The 21,307-nt window shown below is 43.6% G+C and overlaps 1 protein-coding gene across 1 annotated transcript in view; it reads right to left on the bottom strand.

Annotated features, from left to right (window-relative positions):
- Positions 1-3,787: 3,787 nt before the first annotated feature.
- LOC141105606 (pyridine nucleotide-disulfide oxidoreductase domain-containing protein 2-like) overlaps positions 3,788-21,307 on the bottom strand; it is a 67,721-nt gene continuing 50,201 nt past the window's right edge. Inside the window, exons 13-16 of the mRNA XM_073595554.1 lie at positions 16,843-16,997; positions 12,720-12,826; positions 12,047-12,167; positions 3,788-3,928 (exon numbers count right to left, since the gene is read on the bottom strand). Coding sequence (XP_073451655.1) covers positions 3,855-3,928; positions 12,047-12,167; positions 12,720-12,826; positions 16,843-16,997 — 457 coding nt within the window. The 3' untranslated portion in view covers positions 3,788-3,854. The remainder of the gene's footprint in view (positions 3,929-12,046; positions 12,168-12,719; positions 12,827-16,842; positions 16,998-21,307) is intronic.

Below are 21,307 nucleotides of genomic sequence, written 5' to 3'. Positions count from 1 at the left end.
TCTACTGCAGAATCATCCGCATTCTATATACAGAGAATAAAATACTACAATGTATATAATGAGAGCACCGAACAGGAGAAGAGCGACCCCCGGTGGTGGAGAGCAGTCACAACATTCACATTCTATATACAGAGAATAAAATACTACAATGTATATAATAAGAGGACCGAACAGGAGAAGAGCGACCCCCGGTGGTGGAGAGCAGTCACAACATTCACATTCTATATACAGAGAATAAAAAATTACAATGTATATAATGTGAGCACCGAACAGGAGAAGAGCGACCCCCGGTGGTGGAGAGCAGTCACAACATCCACATTCTATATACAGAGAATAAAATACTACAATGTATATAATAAGAGAACCGAACAGGAGAAGAGCGACCTCCGGTGGTGGAGAGCAGTCACAACATCTACATTCTATATACAGATAATAAAATACTACAATGTATATAATGAGAGCACCGAACAGGAGAAGAGTGACCCCCGGTGGTGGAGATTCTATATACAAATCATATACATGGAGAATAAAATGCTACAATGAAAAGAATGTGGGAACGCCAAACAGGACCAGAGCAGCCCCTGGTGGTGGGGAGTGGTCATAACATCCACATTCTATATATACAACAGGGCTCAACATTTCAAGTCCTGAGCTACTAGCCAGGCCTCAAGGGTTATTTGCCACCAGTTGCCCCACCCAACTCCTACTCTACCCCACCCCTAATTCTGCCCCTAAACACGCCATCCTAAATTATCTCATGAAACAACACTTTTTGCAGAATTAAGTTATAAAAATAAATATTAACAACAACTTTATCAGTGCCTATCAGTGCAGCCTACCTGTATCTATCAATGCCACTTCACCTGTGTCCATCACTGCCACCTACCTCTGCCCAACAATGCCGCTGACCTGTGCCCAACAATGCCACCTACCTGTGCCCAACAATGCTGCCTACCTGTGCCCAACAATGCCACCTACCTGTGCCCAACAATGCCGCCTCACCTGTGTCCATCAATGCAGCCTACCTGTGCCCAACAATGCCGCCTCACCTGTGTCCAACAATGCCGCCTCACCTGTGTCCAACAATGCCGCCTCACCTGTGTCCATCAATGCAGCCTACCTGTGCCCAACAATGCCGCCTCACCTGTGTCCAACAATGCCGCCTCACCTGTGTCCATCAATGCAGCCTAGCTGTGCCCAACAATGCAGCCTCATCTGTGCCCAACAATGCCGCCTCATCTGTGCCCAACAACGCCGCCTACCTGTGCCCAACAATTCAGCCTACCTGTGCCCAGCAATGCCGTCTCACCTGTGCCCATTAATGCAGCCTCACCTGTGTCCATCATTCAGCCTCATCTTATTTGCATTTTTATTTTATATTTTATTATTATTTTTATTTGTTTCATTTATTTTATTTTTGTTTATTTTTATTTTTGCATTTTTTCATTTTTGACTTTTATCTTTATTTTCATTTTTATTATTTTTATTTTTTTTTTATTTTTGTTTCTGACATTATTTTTATTTCTATTTCCATTTTTATTTTTATTTTCATTTTAATTTTTATTCATTTTTCCATATATTTTTCATTTTTTCTCATATATTTTTTAAGTATTGATGTTCAGCTATATGTGCATAAAAACTGTGAAAAGTAAAATTCATTCTCGGTGAAGTTTTCATATATATATATATATTTTTTAAATTGATTGTTGTTTTAAAGTATTGAATCAAAATGTTTTGGGAATCCAAAGTGCGTAAAGAATGAATTTAAATAGATAGTAAGGGGAACGACAATTTATGGCTCCTAAAATATACATATAATGGCGTGGGTCGGGATTGCCAGTAAGCAAAATGGTGGATACTATGTTTCCAGTTAGTCAACAATGAGAGTAATGGGATGAGGCGGATCCGTTTCTATTACATGATTGGGTCGGCCAAATAATTAACACTAAGGGCATAAATACCATTTTAAAGATGACGCACCCAGCTTCCCGATGACGCATGTGTGTATGCGAAACGCGTAGAGGCTACTGGGTGATTACGGACATCACTTCCTGTCACTAACCCAAACCAAAATGAGGCTTGGAGCGCACTCCGGGAACGAGGAACGAAGCGGCGCAATAGAACCCCATAACAGAACGCTGGATAGACTTAGTGCTGGTCTAAGGCACTATAAAATGTGAGTGAGCCTTCTTTATATGTTTTTACTGGCTACAAATAAATCTCTTTTATAAACATACTGTGCAATGACAAATATTTAATTCTTATGAGATACCAATATTGAAGAATTAAGGAACATCTGGCTAACTAACTGGAGGAACGCCAAGATGGTGGAGTGGTTATCCCTATATGAACCAAAGGCAAAACTTTTTCTAGGCTCTGGTGAGTGACCATTTTAGAAGGTGGTGGTGGCACAAGAAGTGGTGAAAAGTCCTGGTTATTCGGCACAGATGAGAATTGAAGCACATGAGCACTTTGAACATATTATATGCTAAATGGCAATGGACATTGGGGATTAATACTATATGTCTATGGTTTAAAGTTGTTATTCTTTTTTGACTGCACTTTATAATAACTGGCACTTTCACTGTCACGTTGCACTTTAAAGAGTTAGGTTGGCACATAAAATATAAACGTATAAACACCGTATTAGTGGTAATAGTATATAAGCATTTGTTAGGATTAGTGCAGTTACATCATTTGAATACACCCCTCCTTATACAAGGTATAGGATATTTTGACTGCAGCAGATCAACTTTGTAAATATATTTTTTTCATCTTTTTATTTATATCATATTGTTTGCGCCGGTGACACTATTTCACATCATGTGACCCTCAGTTGACATTATGTGGCCTTCAGTAGACATTATGTGGCCCTCAGTAGACATTATACGGCCCTTATTTGCATTATGTGACCCTCAGTAGACATTATGTGGCCTTCAGTAGACATTATGTGGCCCTCAGTAGATATTACGTGGCCCTCAGTAGACATTATGTGGCCCTCAGTAGACATTATATGGCCCTTAGTTGCATTATGTGACCCTCAGTTGACATTATGTGGCCTTCAGTAGACATTATGTGGCCCTCAATAGATATTATGTGGCCCTCAGTAGACATTATGTGGCCCTCGGTAGACATTATGTGGGCCTCAGTAGACATTATGTGGCCCTCAGGAGACATTATGTGGCCCTCAGGAGACATTATGTGGCCTCAGGAGACATTATGTGGCCCTCAGTAAACATTATGTGGCCCTCAGTAGACATTATGTGGCCCTCAGTAGACATTATGTGGCCCTCAGGAGACATTATGTGGCCCTCGGTAGACATTATGTGGCCCTCGGTAGACATTATGTGGCCTTCGGTAGACATTATGTGGCCCTCGGTAGACATTATGTGGCCCTCAGGAGACATTATGTGGCCCTCAGTAGACATTATGTGGCCCTCGGTAGACATTATGTGGCCCTCGGTAGATAATATGTGGCCCTCGATAGACATTATGTGGTCCTCAGTAGACATTATGTGGCCCTCAGGAGACATTATGTGACCCTCAGGAGACATTATATGGCCCTCAGTAGACATTATGTGGCCCTCAGTAGATATTAAGGGGCCCCCAGTAGACATTATGGGGCCCTCAGTAGACATCTTATGGCACTTAGTAGACATTATGGGACCCCATTCAGTTTTGCACAACTCCTGTATTGGGGGGGGGTCACCTCACTTCTATAGTACGCCCCCCGATGGAGGATTGTGGGTTATGTAGAAATCTATATAAAAAAGACACAACACACAGATACAAAGAGACGGTTTTTATTAAAGAAGGAAAACTATTCCATTTCCAGATACAGTCGACTCCCGACGTTAATGGAGATCCTTCAGATCCTTCATCGCCACTAAAGCTGCGTTCCGTCCTGACGCCCCCATGACTCCGCCCCCTAAAGAAAAAAAAAAACATAGTTCAATGTCTTTATAAAGAAGCACTCCGCAGTCAGGGAGATCGGATGGAGAAATGTTTGATTGGTTATTCTGTATTTTATTTTCTCCTTTTCTTAAGCTTGTTGATCTGTAGAGGGGGTGGATCTCTAGATATGGATGGTGATCATGTGATGGCGCATCCTGCGTTACAAACGTCGGGGTCCGGGTCCCTCTAACCATCAAAGTTCCTTCCTCTTAATTGTTTTTTATTTAATGTTAAACTTGATTTCATTGTGTATGGGATAGGGGAGGGTTAGCAGCTCTGTCATGTTTTTATTGATGTCTGATTTGGGGGATTTCCCGCACTTCTGTCACTATGATGTCTATGTGTTCCTACCCCAGTGATAAATGCCCCTCCCCCTTTCAGAGATTGTACGGTCAGATTGCAATGTGTATGGTGACCCTATAGGGGGCGTTATTACCCCTGATGGAAAGCAACATGATCTAACTGCTTCAATACCGGACACTTTCACTCCCTTCCTGCCCAGGTCAATTCTCCGCTTTCAGAGCTGTCACACTTTGAATGACAATTGCGCGGTCATGCAACACTGTACCCAAATTACATTTTTATCATTATTTTCACACAGATAGAGCTTTATTTTGATGGTATTTAATCACTACTGAGTTTTTTATTTTTTGCTAAATAAATAAAAAAGGGACCAAAAAGTTGAGGGAAAAATACGTTTTTCTTAATTTCCGTTACAAAATTTTGCAAATAAATCGTCTTTCTTCATAAATTTAGGCCAAATTGTATTCTGCTCCATTTCGTTGGTGAAAATAACCCAAATCAGTGATTATTATTCAGTCTGTAGGAACTTTATAGAGTTCATAAACTATGGGATATATACAGTATCTCACAAAAGTGAGTACACCCCTCACATTTTGTAAATCTTTTCTTCTATCTTTTCATGTGACAACACTGAAGAAATGACACTTGTCTACAATGTAAAGTAGTGAGTGTACAGCTTGTATAACAGTGTAAATTTGCTGTCCCCTCAAAATAACTCAACACACAGCCATTAATGTCTAAACCGCTGGCAACAAATGTGAGTACACCCCTAAGTGAAAATGTCCAAATTGGGCCCAATTAGCCATTTTCCCTCCCCGGTGTCATGTGACTCGTTACGTTTGGTGTTATCACTCTCACTCTCTCATACTGGTCACTGGAAGTTCAACATGGCACCTCATGGCAAATAACACTCTGAGGATCTGAAAAAAAGAATTGTTGCTCTACATAAAGATGGACTAGGCTATAAGAAGATTGCCAACACCCTAAAACTGAGCTGCAGCACGGTGGCCAAGACCATACAGCGGTTTAACAGGACAGGTTCCACAGTGATCACATGGTACTGGCAGCAGGCCGGTACAGTGATCTGTCATCGACCGTGTCTGGTGGAAATAACAGGTGACAGATCGCGCTGGAGCATGACCCATGGGGCGTGTCTGAGGCGCGATCCTGGAAGGACGTGATATGATGTCCTCCCAGAACAACAGTGCTCCCACCCAGCCGTCATTTTACAATCCCCCCTGGGTGGGAAGGTGTTAATATCAGACATTTATGGAATTTTACTGCCTGGTTATGGAAGAGCCATCTACCCTGCTGGAGATTATCTTGAAATGCCAAGGAAATCAGATTACACAGCAGGGTGCGGGTAACAATAGAATGCATACCAAAATCCTGCCCCAGGAAGAGAAGTCACCAGGGCTTTTTTTTCAGCAGGAAAACTGGGGAACACAGGAATGTGGCAAGGGTTGCTGTAGGGTCTCTTGATGCTGGCTGCCAGGGGATCTATAGTTGCTGGAGGGGGGTAAGTATTGCTGGGGGTGGGTCTTATGTTGCTGGAGGGTCAATCTTTGCTGGGAGGGATCTACTGTTGAGGGAAGGGTATATGGCTGCTGGAGGGTCTGTTGATGCTGGCTGTAGGGAGTCCATTATTGCTGGGGAGGATCTATTGTTGCCATCTACAATATAGTTTACTGGTTTTCTTGTTAAAATTAACAAATTCTATACACATTACTTAGCACCACAAAGTGGTACTTGGTTCTGTATTCTCTAAAGGGGACGGTACTGGGAGGTGGGTTTGGGGTGGAACCAAGGGATGGATGCTTGGAGGTGGGTAGGGGGGCGGAGACAAGGGATGACTTGGAAGGGGGGGAGTTCCTGCACCTATTCTCTTAGAAATAAAGCCCTGGAAGTCACGCATACTCCCTGGCAGTGGGGCAGATAAGAAAGTCTCACCGAAGACCTCCTGGCCTGCAATGAGATCAAAGGAGCCAGATGTGGCCTAGAATAAGGGGCGGACTGACAACTCATGGGGCCCCCGGGCAATAGGAGATTATGGGGCCCCCGGGCAATAGGAAATTATGGGGCCCCCGGGCAATAGGAGAAGATTATGGGGCCCCTGGGCAATAGGGGAAGATTATGGGGCCCCCAGGCAATAGGAGATTATGGGGCCGCAGGCAATAGATTATGGGGCCACACAGTATACACACACAGACAAACAATATACACACACACAGTATACACACACAGAATACACATACACACACTGAAAAGGTACTGGAGAGGCGGGGCAGCTATAATCTTGGGACTTTTAAAAAAACACAGATTTTTACATACTGTCCCTGGTTTTATTGAGGCTGGCAACCCTGATGGGGCACCTTAGTGGCATGGGGACCACGGGCAGTGCCCGAGTGCCCGAATGATCAGTCCGCCCCTGCCTAGAATGCTGACCTGGGTCAAGGCATTCGCTCGCAGTGTACCACTGCCACCTAGTGGAGGACAGCAACCTACTTCCTATAGCAGTGATGGCGAACCTTGGCACCCCAGATGTTTTGGAACTACATTTCCCATGATGCTCAACTACACTGCAGAGTGCATGAGCATCATGGTAAATGTAGTTCCAAAACATCTGGGGTGCCAAGGTTTGCCATCACTGCCCTATAGGATGTTTGGGGGTGATGCCATACTTCCTGGTGATTAGGAAGGACAGCCCCTTATAGCTTATGGGTTTGTCGCTTATTGGACAGAGAGCCCAGCTAGGATTCAAAACACTGAGAACGTACTTATGTAATGTATCATCTCTGCTTTTTTATTGCTATATTCTCTGTAATATTCTTTTAGATTTCTATGTTAGTGTTCCACTTTCTTTGTAAATAAATAAGACCTTTGCTTCTTTGAGCATTGTGTTTATTTTATAGCTAATATTGTTATCATATCATCACTATTAATATTATCATAGCTTTGATAGACTAGCTAATTATAGGAGCAGACAAGATAATACGTATTTATAATTTAAGTAGGGGGGAAGCCAAGACCGCCCCCCAAGTTATTTAAACCCCTGCACAGAACGCCTCCCTCCCGTTCCACCCTAAATCCATGTTTCCCTCTTCCCCTAATATCTCCGTTCCAATTATCACCGCTTTTAGAGAACACAGAACCAAGTATCTTTTTTTTCCCTGCTAAGTAATTTGTATGACATTTGTTATTTATAACAAGAAAAAACAGTAAAATAGATACTTCCAGCAATAACAGACCGACCACCAACACTAGATCCCCCAGAAACAATAGATGTCCCCACCAAAGCAATAGATCCACTACAACAACAATAGATCCCCTCCAGCAAAAATATATCTCCTAGCAGCCAACATCAATATAACCTTCAGCAGCCAGCAACAATAGACTCTTTACTCAACAGTAAATCCCCCAGCAACAATAGACACCTCTCTTAACAGTAGATCCCCAGAGCAACAGTAGATTCCGTAGAAAAAATGATCCGCACTCCGGTTGTTGCTCTTAAAATTTCTTCATTTTATTGAATAGCCACAGTGAACGAACGCAGATTAAGTTAGTTGAAGCGTTTCAGCCTATAAGGCCTTAGTCACTGGTGGTTATGACTAAGGCCTTATAGGCTGAAACGCGTCAACTGACTAAATCCGCTTTTGTTCACTGTGGCTATTCAATAAAATGAAGAAATTTTAAGATCATTTTTTCTACATTACTCTACTGTAGAATATCTGTGGTGTGTGGGTAGTAGCACTGACTTTTCTGTTTATACGTTCAACAATAGATTCCCCCATCAGCAACAACAAACCCTCTCAACTATAGACCCCCTTCCAGCAACAATAGATTCCCCCAGCAGCTTGAATCAGACGCAGATTAAGTCAGTTGACGCGTTTCAGCCTATAAGGCCTTAGTCACAGGTGGTTATGACTAAGCCCTTACAGGCTGAAACTCGTCAACTGACTTAATCAGCGTTTGTTCACTGTGGCTATTCAATAAAATGAAGACATTTTAAGAGCAACAACCAGAGTGTAGATAATTTTTTCTACATTACTCTATTCAGCCAGCGACTGTGGATCGAGCACCTGGGAGCTTTGCGATCTATGTGGTGTATGAGTAGTAGCACTGACTTTTCTGTTTATACGTTCAACAATAGATTCCCCCATCAGCAACAACAAACCCTCTCAACTGTAGACCCCCTTCCAGCAACAATAGATTCCCCCAGCATCTTGAATCAATAGATCCTCCAGCAGATCCCAGAACCCGGTTCCATTACATACATTTAATGCTAGTGGTGCCAGAACTGCGTTCCCGCTTGAAAAAAAAAAAAGCCCTGCCCATAGGGGAGATTTCCCATCGTCATCCAAGTGTATCCGCTCCAATCAGCATTCTTGCTTGCTATGAACACAGATTTCTCTTCTTCAGAAGGAAAGTTACACAAGAGGAAGAAGTCATCAGACCGGTTGTGTGTAGGGAGCAAGAAAAGTGACATTCAGAAGTTATAGAAAAATGAAATAATACTGCGCAAAAACATATACCAGTTATGATAGCTGCTACACTAAATGTGACAAATATCGATACAAAGGGTGAGAAAAAAAATGTAGCGCTTAGCAAAAAATGTGTACAAATAATAAGTGCATTACAGTGAAAGTAATACGTATAAAGTCCAACATATATAAAGATAGCACTGTGAGTCTCTAACCCCAAATCCTGACCAGGAAATGGGAAAAACAAACTAATAAAAAGTCCTCAGACAATGAAGAGAGAATCTTCTTTGACGTGCAGGAAATAATGTGAAACACCCACACTGGTGAATCCAGGAAAGTGAAACAAATGGGTACTCTTACCAGAGCAGGTGGACCCGGATGTCAGCGACACTGAATGGTAAAAAGCTTGAGAATCGAATCCGTGGCACTCTCAGATGGAAGTAGAGGTCCAGGGTCTTCTAAAGGTGGCTCCAAAGGATCTCAGTGAACCCGATCTGACCAGGAAACAAACATCTCAAAAGGAACCTCAGCAACAACTCTCATCAAAAACAACAATGTATAAAAAAGAAGAGAGGAAGGGGCTCCAATAGTGCAGATCAAAAAGGTAGGTTTATTAAAACCACAATGACAAATGAATAAAATGTGATCAAAATGAATAAGAAGCAATGTGGGGAGCAGTAAACCTACCTTTTTGATCCGCACTATTGGAGCCCCTTCCTCTCTTCTTTTTTGTACATCGTTGTTTTTGATGAGAGTTGTTGCTGAGGTTCCTTTCGAGATGCTTGTTTCCTGGTCGGGTTCACTGAGATCCTTTGGAGCCACCTTCAGAAGACCCTGGACCTCTACTTCCATCTGAGAGTGCCAAAGATTCGATTCTCAAGCTCTTTACGATTCGGTGTCGCTGACATCCGGGTCCACCTGCTCTGGTAAGAGTACCCATTTGTTTAATTTTCCTGGATTCACCAATGTGGGTGTTTCACATTACTTCCTGCACGTCAAAGAAGATTCTCTCTTCATTGAGGACTTTTTATCTGTTTGTTTTTCCCATTTCCTGGTCAGGATTTGGGGTTAGAGACTCACAGTGCTATCTTTATAGAAGTTATAGAAGCCAAATAAAGAAATGTACACAGTGTGCCCCGAGTGATGCTTCAGAGGCTTTAGCTTGTTCTACATGTAGAGTTCTCCTTTAAAGCCTCACTCTTATGGGAAGAATTGAGATAAGCTTTCTTATTTCTAGGTGCGCACAGCCAGCTGTAACCTGGCTTGCAGATTGCTCTTCAGAGGGGGATGTATGTGTAAACCTCTGATTCTCTGAGATAGAAAGCTCTAACGAGCAGGGCCCTCTGATTCCCACTGTATTCAATTGTATTATAATTGCACTGTCTGCCTTCATGTTGTAAAGCGCTGCGTAAACTGTTGGCGCTATATGAATGCTGTATAATAATAATAAACAAGCCATTGCATACAATGGGATTCTACATGTGGAGTGTAGTCAGGTGAAGGGAGACTCACTACCAATCACTGGAGCATCAATGGGAGCTTACTGGAGAATTCCCAGCCTTGACTATGGTGACATCTAGTGGACAATTAAAGAAACTACACCAAGCACATTCATACCCGCCTGCAGTGCCTGATTAGAACTCCTGATCTGTATACAGTGGAACCTTGGTTTATGAGTAACGCGGTTAACAAGCTTTTTGATATTTGAGCAACTTTTTTTTTTTTTTATTCTGACTCGGTTTGTGAGTGTTGTCTCGCAAGACAAGCAGAGTTCAAGCTAATGGGCGGTGCAGTACTGCATTTGGCCAGAGGTGCGGGGGCGCCGGGGACACTCGGAACGGTTCGGAGCCGTTCGGACATACTCAGAAATACTCCGTTCCCGAGCCTTTCCGAGGTCAGGCGAGCTGTCCCCGAGTATTTCCGAGGCTCTCCAGCGCCCCTCCTCACCTCTGGCCACATGCGGTATAGCATGTAATGAGCACAGCAGGGGTACAGCCCCAGGAAGTCAGCACAGGGATGGTGGGAGCCCCTCATAATGAGCACAGCACAGGGATGGTGGGAGCCCCTCATAATGAACACAGCACAGGGATGGTGGGAGCCCCTCATAATGAGCACAGCACAGGGATAGGGGAGCCCCTCATAATGAGCACAGCACAGGGATGGGGGGAGCCCCTCATAATGAACACAGCACAGGGATGGTGGGAGCCCCTCATAATGAGCACAGCACAGGGATGGTGGGAGCCCCTCATAATGAGCACAGCACAGGGATGGGGGGAGCCCCTCATAATGAGCACAGCACAGGGATGGGGGAGCCCCTCATAATGAGCACAGCACAGGGATGGTGGGAGCCCCTCATAATGAGCACAGCACAGGGATGGGGGAGCCCCTCATAATAAGCACAGCACAGGGATGGGGGGAGCCCCTCATAATGAACACAGCACAGGGATGGGGGGAGCCCCTCATAATGAGCACAGCACAGGGATGGGGGGAGCCCCTCATAATGAGCACAGCACAGGGATGGGGGAGCCCCTCATAATGAGCACAGCACAGGGATGGTGGGAGCCCCTCATAATGAGCACAGCACAGGGATGGTGGGAGCCCCTCATAATGAGCACAGCAGGGGTACAAACACAGGAATTCAAGACAGCACAGGGATGGTGGGAGCCCCTCATAATGAAATTGGCCCTAGTATATGTATGAATGTGAGTTAGGGACCTTAGATTGTAAGCTCCTTGAGGGTAGGGACTGATGTGAATGTACAATGTATATGTAAAGCACTACGTAAATTGACGGCGCTATATAAGTACCTGAAATAAATAAATAACACCAGCTCAGGACAGCTGAACACCTATCCTGGTTATGGTCCATATAATATAAAGGGAATACACAGCAAGGAGCTCATCATATTTGTATAGATTAGATCCCCCCTCCCTCTGTGATCAATCACCGGTACTGTCCATAATACTTCCATAGAGTCCCAAACTCTGAACTCTGCAGGGACTGTTGTTTGGTTTGATCTTACACATACGGCAGGCTAAACTGGTCCAGTCTGGTTTGGCCCTTTTACAACCCTAACACTGCACTGTACTCAGGTCCATCTTTAATATTGATTGAACCCTGGGCAAACATTTCCTTGCGCCCTTCCGAATCCACTTATCAGCTATTTGCGGGCAGTGCAGGCACAAGGGTGACAATGATGACTGGGCCCGAGGGGGCAGCTGCCCCCTTTTGCCCTGTGTTAAAGACGGCTCCGACTGTACTGTTCTCCATTCCTATAGGTGCAGCTCAGGTCATCCATCATATCTCACCTGGATGAGCTCCGCTGCCGCACAGGTACAGCCCTTGTATAGGAGATCTGTAATCGGAGAACCCGGGCCCCGGGCGTGCAAAATATAACTGATCCAGGGACATACTTCCATGGAAAATATTCTGTGAAGAAAACAAAGGAGAGAGAAGGGATCAGAGCCAAGCTGGATTCTCCATTCAGGAGGAAATCAGTCTCATAATACGCATTTATACATGTTCAGACAGACCTATATGATGTGAACAGGGCCCTAAAGGAACAACCACCAGCCATTGATCCTGCCAGAAATTCTTAACTTAAACAATGTTATCGGCCTCTCAGCTATCTTCTTTGAGATACAAAACAGCTCCCCCTATGTAATAAGATAAGAAGGGAGGGGGGAGGGGCAGTGTTTGAAGTCCAAATCAGAAGAGCAGCCTTGAGTGACAACGTTGCTCCTCCAGAGATACAGCGAGTGAGCGTTGTCACTTGAGGACAGGAAGTGTGTTACTGGCAGGATCACCGGGCCAAAAATTTTAGGGGAAAAAAGCCTGAAAAGTAAACTAATGGAGGCGCCTCATCTACAGACGGGTCAGCGGCAATATATGACATCTGTGTTCTTTTGTTTTGCTACTAGGAAATGATTGCAGTGATGACACAAGTATAAAACACGGACGGAGCAATCATATTCTACATACTCCTCCAGGGAGGCCGAATATCCTCTCCAGGTCGGGCGGTGTCAGGACATCTCTGCCAATCACAGACGACTTGAACCCCGGAGCGTATTTCTCTATCCAGCCGAACACTGAAAAGAATGGAAGGAAATAATATGGATGCCGGTTGTTGTCGGTTTTGAGGGTTTCAGGAAAATTGTTGTACGGCTCTACAACATCTAGGTAAAAAAATGTAGCGCTAACCTATAAACACAAATATGTGAATATGAGTGAAAAAAGATGATACAAATTAATCAAAAAAAAATGCAAATGTATAAATAACTTGTGAAATATCCATTAAGAAAAAATGGTGTATGATAAGGTGGAACAACCCAAAAACTCAAACCGCTGAAAAACGACAAAATCTACAACATCTACAACCTCGCCCGCCGTTATTAGCCGGAGCCCGGCGGTCCAGAGCGCCCATCTTCTACAATAAAGTGTTATTCATCCGATATATAAAATCACAATTATCCACTTGCGGACCAGCTCACATACATTGACCTCTGCCAAGTGGCTCGTTTCACGTGAATCGTCGTACCTGTATGTCGGCTTCTTTAACCGCTTCAGCTCCGGAAGATTTTACCCCCCCCTTTCCTGACCAGACCACTTTTTGCGATTCGGCACTGCGTCGCTTTAACTGACAATTGCGCGGTCGTGCGACGTTGCACCCAAACAAAATTTCCTACAAATAGAGCTTTCTTGTGGTGGTATTTGATCGCCTCTGCGGTTTTTAATTTTTGCGCTGCAAACAAAAAAAGAGCGACAATTTTGAAAAAAAAAAGCAATATTTTTTACTTTTTGCGATAATAAATATCCTCCAAAAATATATAAAAAAACAATTTTTTTCCTCAGTTTAGGCCGATATTTATTCTTCTACATATTTTTGGTAAAAAAAAAATCGCAATAAACGTATATTGATTGGTTTGCGCAAAAGTCATATCGTCTACAAAATAGGGGATAGTTTTATGGCATAATTATTATTATTTTTTTTTTTTTATTAGTGATGGCGGCAATCTGCGATTTTAATTGCAAAAGTAAAAAATACAGTTTTTTTTTTTGAAAATTGATTCTTTTTTATGTTTCTAGCGCAAAAAAAATAAAAAGGGAAAGCCGAGGTGATCAAATACCGCTAAAAGAAAAATCTATTTGTGGGGAAAAAAAAGGACGTCAGTTTTTTTGGCGGTATTTGATCACCTCTGCGTTTTTTTTGGCCTGGTCATTAAGGAGGGGGGGGGGGGAATCTTCCGGTCTGTAAGTGGTTATACATCAAACACAGTGAGGGAGGAGCGGGAATCCTCAGTATTTGTTCTTCTAATAAAATCTGTCCAAATTCGGAATTATTCACATTTGGGTTAACCATCGGTGTGCCGGAACCTCAGTTCTCTCTGGTATAAGGCAATCCTAATTGTACACCCATTGGGTGCTGCGCACTGGATTTCTGTCCTACTGAAGGGATACATTTGTAAAGGTTGCACCCTTATACTGGCCATACATGTATAGATTTTTGGACAGAATAGTCATACGCAAATTCTTTGTATATTTGATAAATGGACCAATGTTGTTCGAGAATTTCACTTGTTTTTAACATTCAATTTTAAAATGAATGCAATTTCTAAACGAAAACCACATACACTGTCCTCAAATTAGTTTGTTTAATTGTTTCAATATCGGACACTTCCCCCCCCTCGCCCCTTCCTGCCCAGGCCAATTTTTAGCTTTTAGCGCTGTCACACTTTGAATGACAATTGCACGGTCATACAACACTGTACCCAAATTACATTTTTAGAATTTTTTTTTTTTGAGACAGATAGAGCTTTCTTTTGGTGGCATTTAATCACCACTGATTTTTTGTTTTTTTGCTAAATAAACAAAAAAAAAAAAAAAGACCAAAAATTAGTTTTTTTCTTTGTTTCTGTTTTTTGCAAATAAATAATCTTTCTTCATGAATTTAGTTCAAAATGTATTCTGCTACATTTCTTTGCTGAAAAAAACCCCAAATCTGTGTATAATATTTAGTCTTTAGGAAAGTTAAAGAGTCCACAATCTATGGTATATATCTGAAAATTGACCGATCCTGATGTACTGACGACCGATCTCAGATCTATCTTGAGACCCGAAAACTCCAGAACAGTACAAATATCCCCCAAATGGCCCCTTTTTGGAAAGTAGACAGTCCAAGGTATTTAGTAAGAGGCATGGTGAGTTTTTTAAAGTAATTTTTTGTCATAATTTTTTGGAAAATGAAGAAATAAAGAAAAAAAAAATGCAAAATTTTTTTGTTTGTTAACCTACTGTCACCAGTGCAGTACAGCGTCATCATATAACTGTTGCGGCGGTGATCAGGGATACTGAGTGGTGATTAGGCATGTGCGATTAGTTTCGTACGAATCAAAAATTCGTACAAATTTCCGTAAATTCGTACATTCGGGAGGATCCGAAATACAAATTGCTATGCTTCTGAATTTTGTACGAAATATACGAAATTTCGTTTTTTACGAATTTCGAATCCAAATTATTAACGAACATTAGTAATTGTTACGAAAAGTTAATGAACCTAAAAGTTAAAAACCCAGGAAGTCAGCACAGGGATGGTGGGAGCCCCTCATAATGATAAATTCATCATAACGAACATTCGTAATTTTTACGGAAAGTTAACGAACCTAACGAAAATTCGTATTTCGTACGAATTTAAATTGAATTTCGGACACAAATTACGAAATACGAATTGATTCTAATATGAAACGGAATGGAACGAAACAATTTTATTGACGGCGCTCAGTGGTGACAGTATGAAAAAAAAAAACTGTGATCAGAGCAATATAATGTTACCATAGTAACATTGTACTACCATGGGGAAGTGGTCAGGATTTTTTTTTTTTTTACACAATATGATTAGACCAGCGAATCTCATTGCTATAAGCAACATTTTACTGAATGAAATCGATTCATTCAGTTTTTTCTGTAGTGATTGGCCACAGCTAATCACATGGAAGAGGGCTGTGGTTGGCCCTGCCTGTACCATGTGATCACATTGACCAATCACAGCTAATCACATGGAACAGGGCTGTGGTTGGCCCTGCCCGTACCATGTGATCACATTGACCAATCACAGCTAATCACATGGAACAGGGCTGTGGTTGGCCCTGCCTGTACCATGTGATCACATTGACCAATCACAGCTATTAACACAATGGTAACAATGAATGGCCTGAATCAAGGCCATTCATTGTTTATAAGTGTCGTGTGATCTGCTGTGATTGGTCACAGCAATCACTGTGATCACGGACGGATCGCGCCCGCAGTGTGGCCACACGTGTCTCTTGTTCCAGGAGGATGTCAGATGATTGTCCACCCAGAACTATGAAAGTCCTACTCAACCGTCAAATTGCTATAGGCCGGGCAGGAGCTGGATAAGAAAAGTCTTCTATTCTGTTCCTCTGAATTTTTCTCTCACTTTGGTCAAAAACGAACATCAATTTGACACCGCTAATGCTTAGAAAATCGAACGAACGGTGGTAAAACAGAAATTTTTCAAAGAAAATCTATACGTGTAAGGTCGGCATAAGGTTGGTGGTTCCTTCAAGCTAATCTTGGTCTCACTCAGGAGGTGATTTCATTATTCTTCTAAGTCAAGTAAAGATTTAGAAAATAAATGTTTTATCTCAAAACTTTTACAGAAGGAAAGGAGACATCAGTGGCATGTGGAGGAAAGAACCCTTCACCATCAGTGAAGGAAGGAGGTCTTTATGGTTAGAGTGGTTTAGCAGTGGAATGTCCTACCATGGGAAAGTAATGATAAGGACTGGATAGTAGCATTCTTATGTATAACTTCTAAACCATGATATGGTAATGGCTTTGATTTGACTGTCTTTATGGTTCATGAAGAATATTGATCTCATTGAATGAGCGAATATTGTCATTACTTGGAGCGAAATTGGTCTTCATCTGGACCAAAACCGCTAGAGCCAGCAATGGGCTGAACTGGATGTGACAGAAGAATACAATGAAAACCTAATGATTTATAAGATAAGTGATGATACTCAAAAGAAATTCAAATGGAAATATAACACATTAAACATAATTCACCAGCAGAGTCATTACTTACCATTATCTGCATATCTATTCTTTTCTTCTTCGTCCCACTGCCGGCCTCCAGTCAGAGTGTATGGTGTGTATTGGGAGAAGATGGAAATGACGTGACATCCAGGAGGAGCCAGAGTCGGGTCTAGTGATGAGGGGATACATAGCTCCATCATAGGCCTGTGAGAAGCACAAGACTAGAGTCACTTCCATGGCTGGCATGCACACAGCTACTCATACCTAGGGTTGCAACCTCATCCCTTCAAAACCCAAACACATATTAATTACACAGTTTCCGAGGCCAATTTATTGCAGATAAGGCGCTAAGTCACTTTAATTACCACCTTAATCAGCCACAGAACCTGTGTAATTAATATGTGTTCGGGTTTAAAGGGTTAAGTTGATGACCCTACTCATACCGTGTAGTAGATTTACTACCTCCGGCTCTGCTTAAACATTGTTATAATTTGTTCACAATCAGCTCGATATTGCCTTCAATTCACCTTCTCCTATCTGATCCCTCTCCTGGACCTGAGTAATGGGACATTTCTACAATTTACTGAAAGCTATTGTGACATACCTGGTCGGAGGCTGAAGTGACGAGAGCGCTTCCCTTGCGGCTGAGGTCTGAGCACCCCTGGAGGCGATGACGGGGTGGAGTGCAAGGCTCAAACAAGCAGGGGTGTCAATAGACTTGTTTACTTATGGCTGTTGCAAGAAATGTCCAACTGATAGTTCTCAGGCTGACCTACAGGAACGTCAGCAGGAAGATGAGGAGCACCAGTGGTGGAGTAGGTCAGGCTTCAGCAGGGAATGGTGTGATGCCAACCGTAGAGGAAGAGATGATAACAGTGAGGTCAGGAACCCAGAGCCAACCAAGGTTTTACATGGTTAATCAGAAGGATGGAGACAGCAGAATAGTCAGAAGCCAGGCCAGTAAATCAGGAGAATCAGAGTCCTTAAACAAGCTGAGATCACAACCAGAGAAGTCAAGAAGAAGGGAAGTCCAGAGGCAGGCCGGATCGGTAACAAGAAATCAGGATAAAGGCAGGATACATAGAAACAAGGAACACGGGCGAGCTGAAGATCTTCCAGCAGTCTTTTTTGTCTCTGTTCCTTCCTTATATAGGACGTTTGGTACCAGTTCCAGAACTGGATGCACATACACGTGGCGGGACACACACCCATGCAGGATACTGGCGGAAGTGCCAGGCCTGTGTATTGGCATAAGAGCACCTTGGTTCTGGATGGCACCCTGACAGCTATCTTGCAGTCTAAAATTAAACCTGACTCTTCCAAAAAAAGAGTCCTAGATGTTTTTGTCTTATGCCCCGTACACACAGTCGGACTTTGTTCGGACATTCCGACAAAAAAATCCATGGATTTTTTCCGACGGATGTTGGCTCAAACTTGTCTTGCATACACACGGTCACACAAAGTTGTCAGAAAATCCGATCGTTCTAAACGCGGTGACGTAAAACACATACGTGGGGACTATAAACGGGGCAGTGGCCAATAGCTTTCATCTCTTTATTTATTCTGAGCATGCGTGGCACTTTGTGCGTCGGATTTGTGTACACACGATCGGAATTTCCGACAACGGATTTTGTTGTCAGAAAATTTCATAGCCTGCTCTCAAACTTTGTGTGTCGGAAAATCCGATGGAAAATGTGTGATGGAGCCTACACACGGTCGGAATTTCCGACAACAAGGTCCTATCACACATTTTCCTTCAGAAAATCCGACCGTGTGTACGGGGCAATACACTTCATATACAGTGAGTATAAAATTGTCTATGACTATTATGGCAATTTCAGACAAGAACGTTTTATAAAACTTGTACAGCCTTCAACATGCCGGGTTCAACACTCCCACTCATTTCATGCCAACATGGACCCAACACATTTCCCACCAGATCTTGTATGGCGTATGAAAGGTCTGTGTTGGTGGAGGGAAAAAGGAAAAAATCTTACGGGTCACATTTTTTCCACCCAAACACATATCTAAGAAGGTAAATCACTGTTGTGTAGAAGGGGCATCTCTACATTAATGGGGGTGTTCTGCAGCCATTTCCCTTTTAGTGTTTGGAAATCGGCATGAATGGAGGAGGCCAGAACAGGATCAACATCATTGTGATACAACATCAAGGAAACCGTGACAATGAAGATATGTTTCAATGAAATAATGACTCTGGTACAAATCAATCAGTGCTGCTAACCAATGTGCCCTAATCAGGGCCGGGACAAGGGGTGGGCAGAAGGGTCAGCACAGAGTATATTGTAGGAATGGGGGCGCCGCAAGTTCCTTCTACTATAAGGACCCTTTCACACAGGGCACATCCGTTTTGACGCACTCAGCTTGCTCAGCAGGGATCGATCTGTTGATCACCGCTGAGCAGGCAGATGACTGGTCCGTCTCCGCTCACTGTGCTGAGATTGACCTGTCAGAGCCCCGTTCTCCTCTATGAGGAGATCAGATGAAAATGGACTGCCTGGGCATTTTCATCCTATGCACCAGACGAATGGAGAATAGAACCTCCATCCGTCTGGATTTAAAGGATCGGATAGTGATGGATTTCAGCGGACATGTCACTGCTGACATCCGTCGCTCCACAGAGGTGAATGGAGTGTCCAATTAGGTCCCCCTGAAAAAAACAGTTCCCTTTTCCAGCCAAACTCTTCAGTCTAGACCCCATCCATAAAGACCATCTCAATACACATTTCGCCCCTTGGAGCTTAATCATGGTGATTGTGGGATGATCCCCATGTTTAGGTGCCAAGGGGCGGAGCAAACTGAATTGGGGGCGTGGTCAGGCTGGAGTCTGGGCTGAGGCTGCCATTCACCTCACTTCATGCACATGGGTCTGCTTCATGATGTGCGGCTTATGGATCTTTTCCTTTGACATTGCTGCAACTTGGAGCTAGCCCTGCCTGCATTCACAGCGGTCTAGTTGGGCTTTACCTCGCTACCTAAGCGCCACCTTAATTTTGTCTTTTTGGATCTCAATATACAACCCAGTTAAGGCTGCCACCCCTACCGGATTGACCCGTACAGTCCGGAATTTGCAACTTGTGCCCGGGTTTCTTTCTACCTGAAACCCCGACACAACATACCTTGAGTCCTGTTTGGTAAATCTGTCCTGTCACTGTGGATCTCTGCCTCCTCCCCGCCGGGTGCCCCCCTCTCTCTGCCCGAGTGATCTGCTTTGCAGTCATTGGTTGTTAGCAACCAATGACGCTTTTGCCTCTGTGCACACATGGGATCTTCCTAGCCCTAGGTGGGCAGCCGCTCCACCTCCCAGCTCCGCCCCTAACTCCGGCTCCCTCAAAGGGCAGGGGGACGCTGATATAAGGGGTCTTCCCCTAATGGAGGTCTCTAAGGAAGGGGGGACACTGATATAAGGGACTGTGACGCTAACCAACCATTAAATCAGCAGTCAGCATCCCCCATTAGATCAGCATCACCTTATATCAGCAAAACCCCTCCCTTACAGACCTCCACTAAATCAGAGTCCTTTTAAATTAGCACCTCCCCTCTATTAGATCAGTCCCTTTATATCAGCGACCCCCCTTAGAGACCAAGGTAGGTTAGCTTATATAGCTGATTCAGAGGAAAGAGGAGCGTCCTTTGCAGAGTTAGTGATCTGTGAGCACAAGAGGGAAGGGCAGCTCTGATGTGTGAAGGAACACCAGATGTAAGGGGGGACTCTGATGGGGACACTCTGATGTAAGGGGGGGACTCTGATGAGGACACCTGATATAAGGGGGGGGACTCTGATGAGGACACTTGATGTAAGGGGGGGACTCTGATGAGGACACCTGATGTAAGGGGGGGGACTCTGATGAGGACACCTGATGTAAGGGGGGACTCTGATGGGGACATCTGTTTTACGGGGGGCACCCTGATGAGGACATCTGATTTAAGGGGGCACTCTGATGAGGACACCTGATGTAAGGGAGTACTACGACGAGGACACCTGATTTACGGGGGGGGGGCACTCTAATGAGGACACCTGATTTAAGGGGGCACTCTGATGAGGACATCTGATTTAAGGGGGGACTCTGATGAGGACACCTGATTTAAGGGGGCACCCTGATGAGGACATCTGAGACATCTGATTTAAGGGGGGACTCTGATGAGGACATCTGATTTACAGGGGGCACTCTGATGAGGACACCTTATGGAATGTGGTTTTATTTTAAAATATAGATGTGATTGGCCTACTTGTATGTTTTTAAATAGAGAGCAATTCGGACCTTGGTTGGAAGACATTTTTAATGACCAGACCCCCTGTTTTACATCCATGTATACTAAAAAAAAAGTGTTCGGGTTTGGCTTGAAGCAAAGGTGGCAACCCTAACTCCAGTACAGACCCCTCTCCTAGGCTAACCCTTTAGTCCAGACCCCCCTTAACTGCAGATCTCTTCACCAGATGCAACAATAGTTGAGGGTTTGGGAAGTCCTCTCCTCGGCTCTATCACGTGACCTGA

This window comes from Aquarana catesbeiana, linkage group LG08, assembly GCF_042186555.1.
Source record: "Aquarana catesbeiana isolate 2022-GZ linkage group LG08, ASM4218655v1, whole genome shotgun sequence".
Taxonomy (NCBI): domain Eukaryota; kingdom Metazoa; phylum Chordata; class Amphibia; order Anura; family Ranidae; genus Aquarana; species Aquarana catesbeiana.
This window is presented reverse-complemented; position numbering and strand designations above follow the sequence as displayed.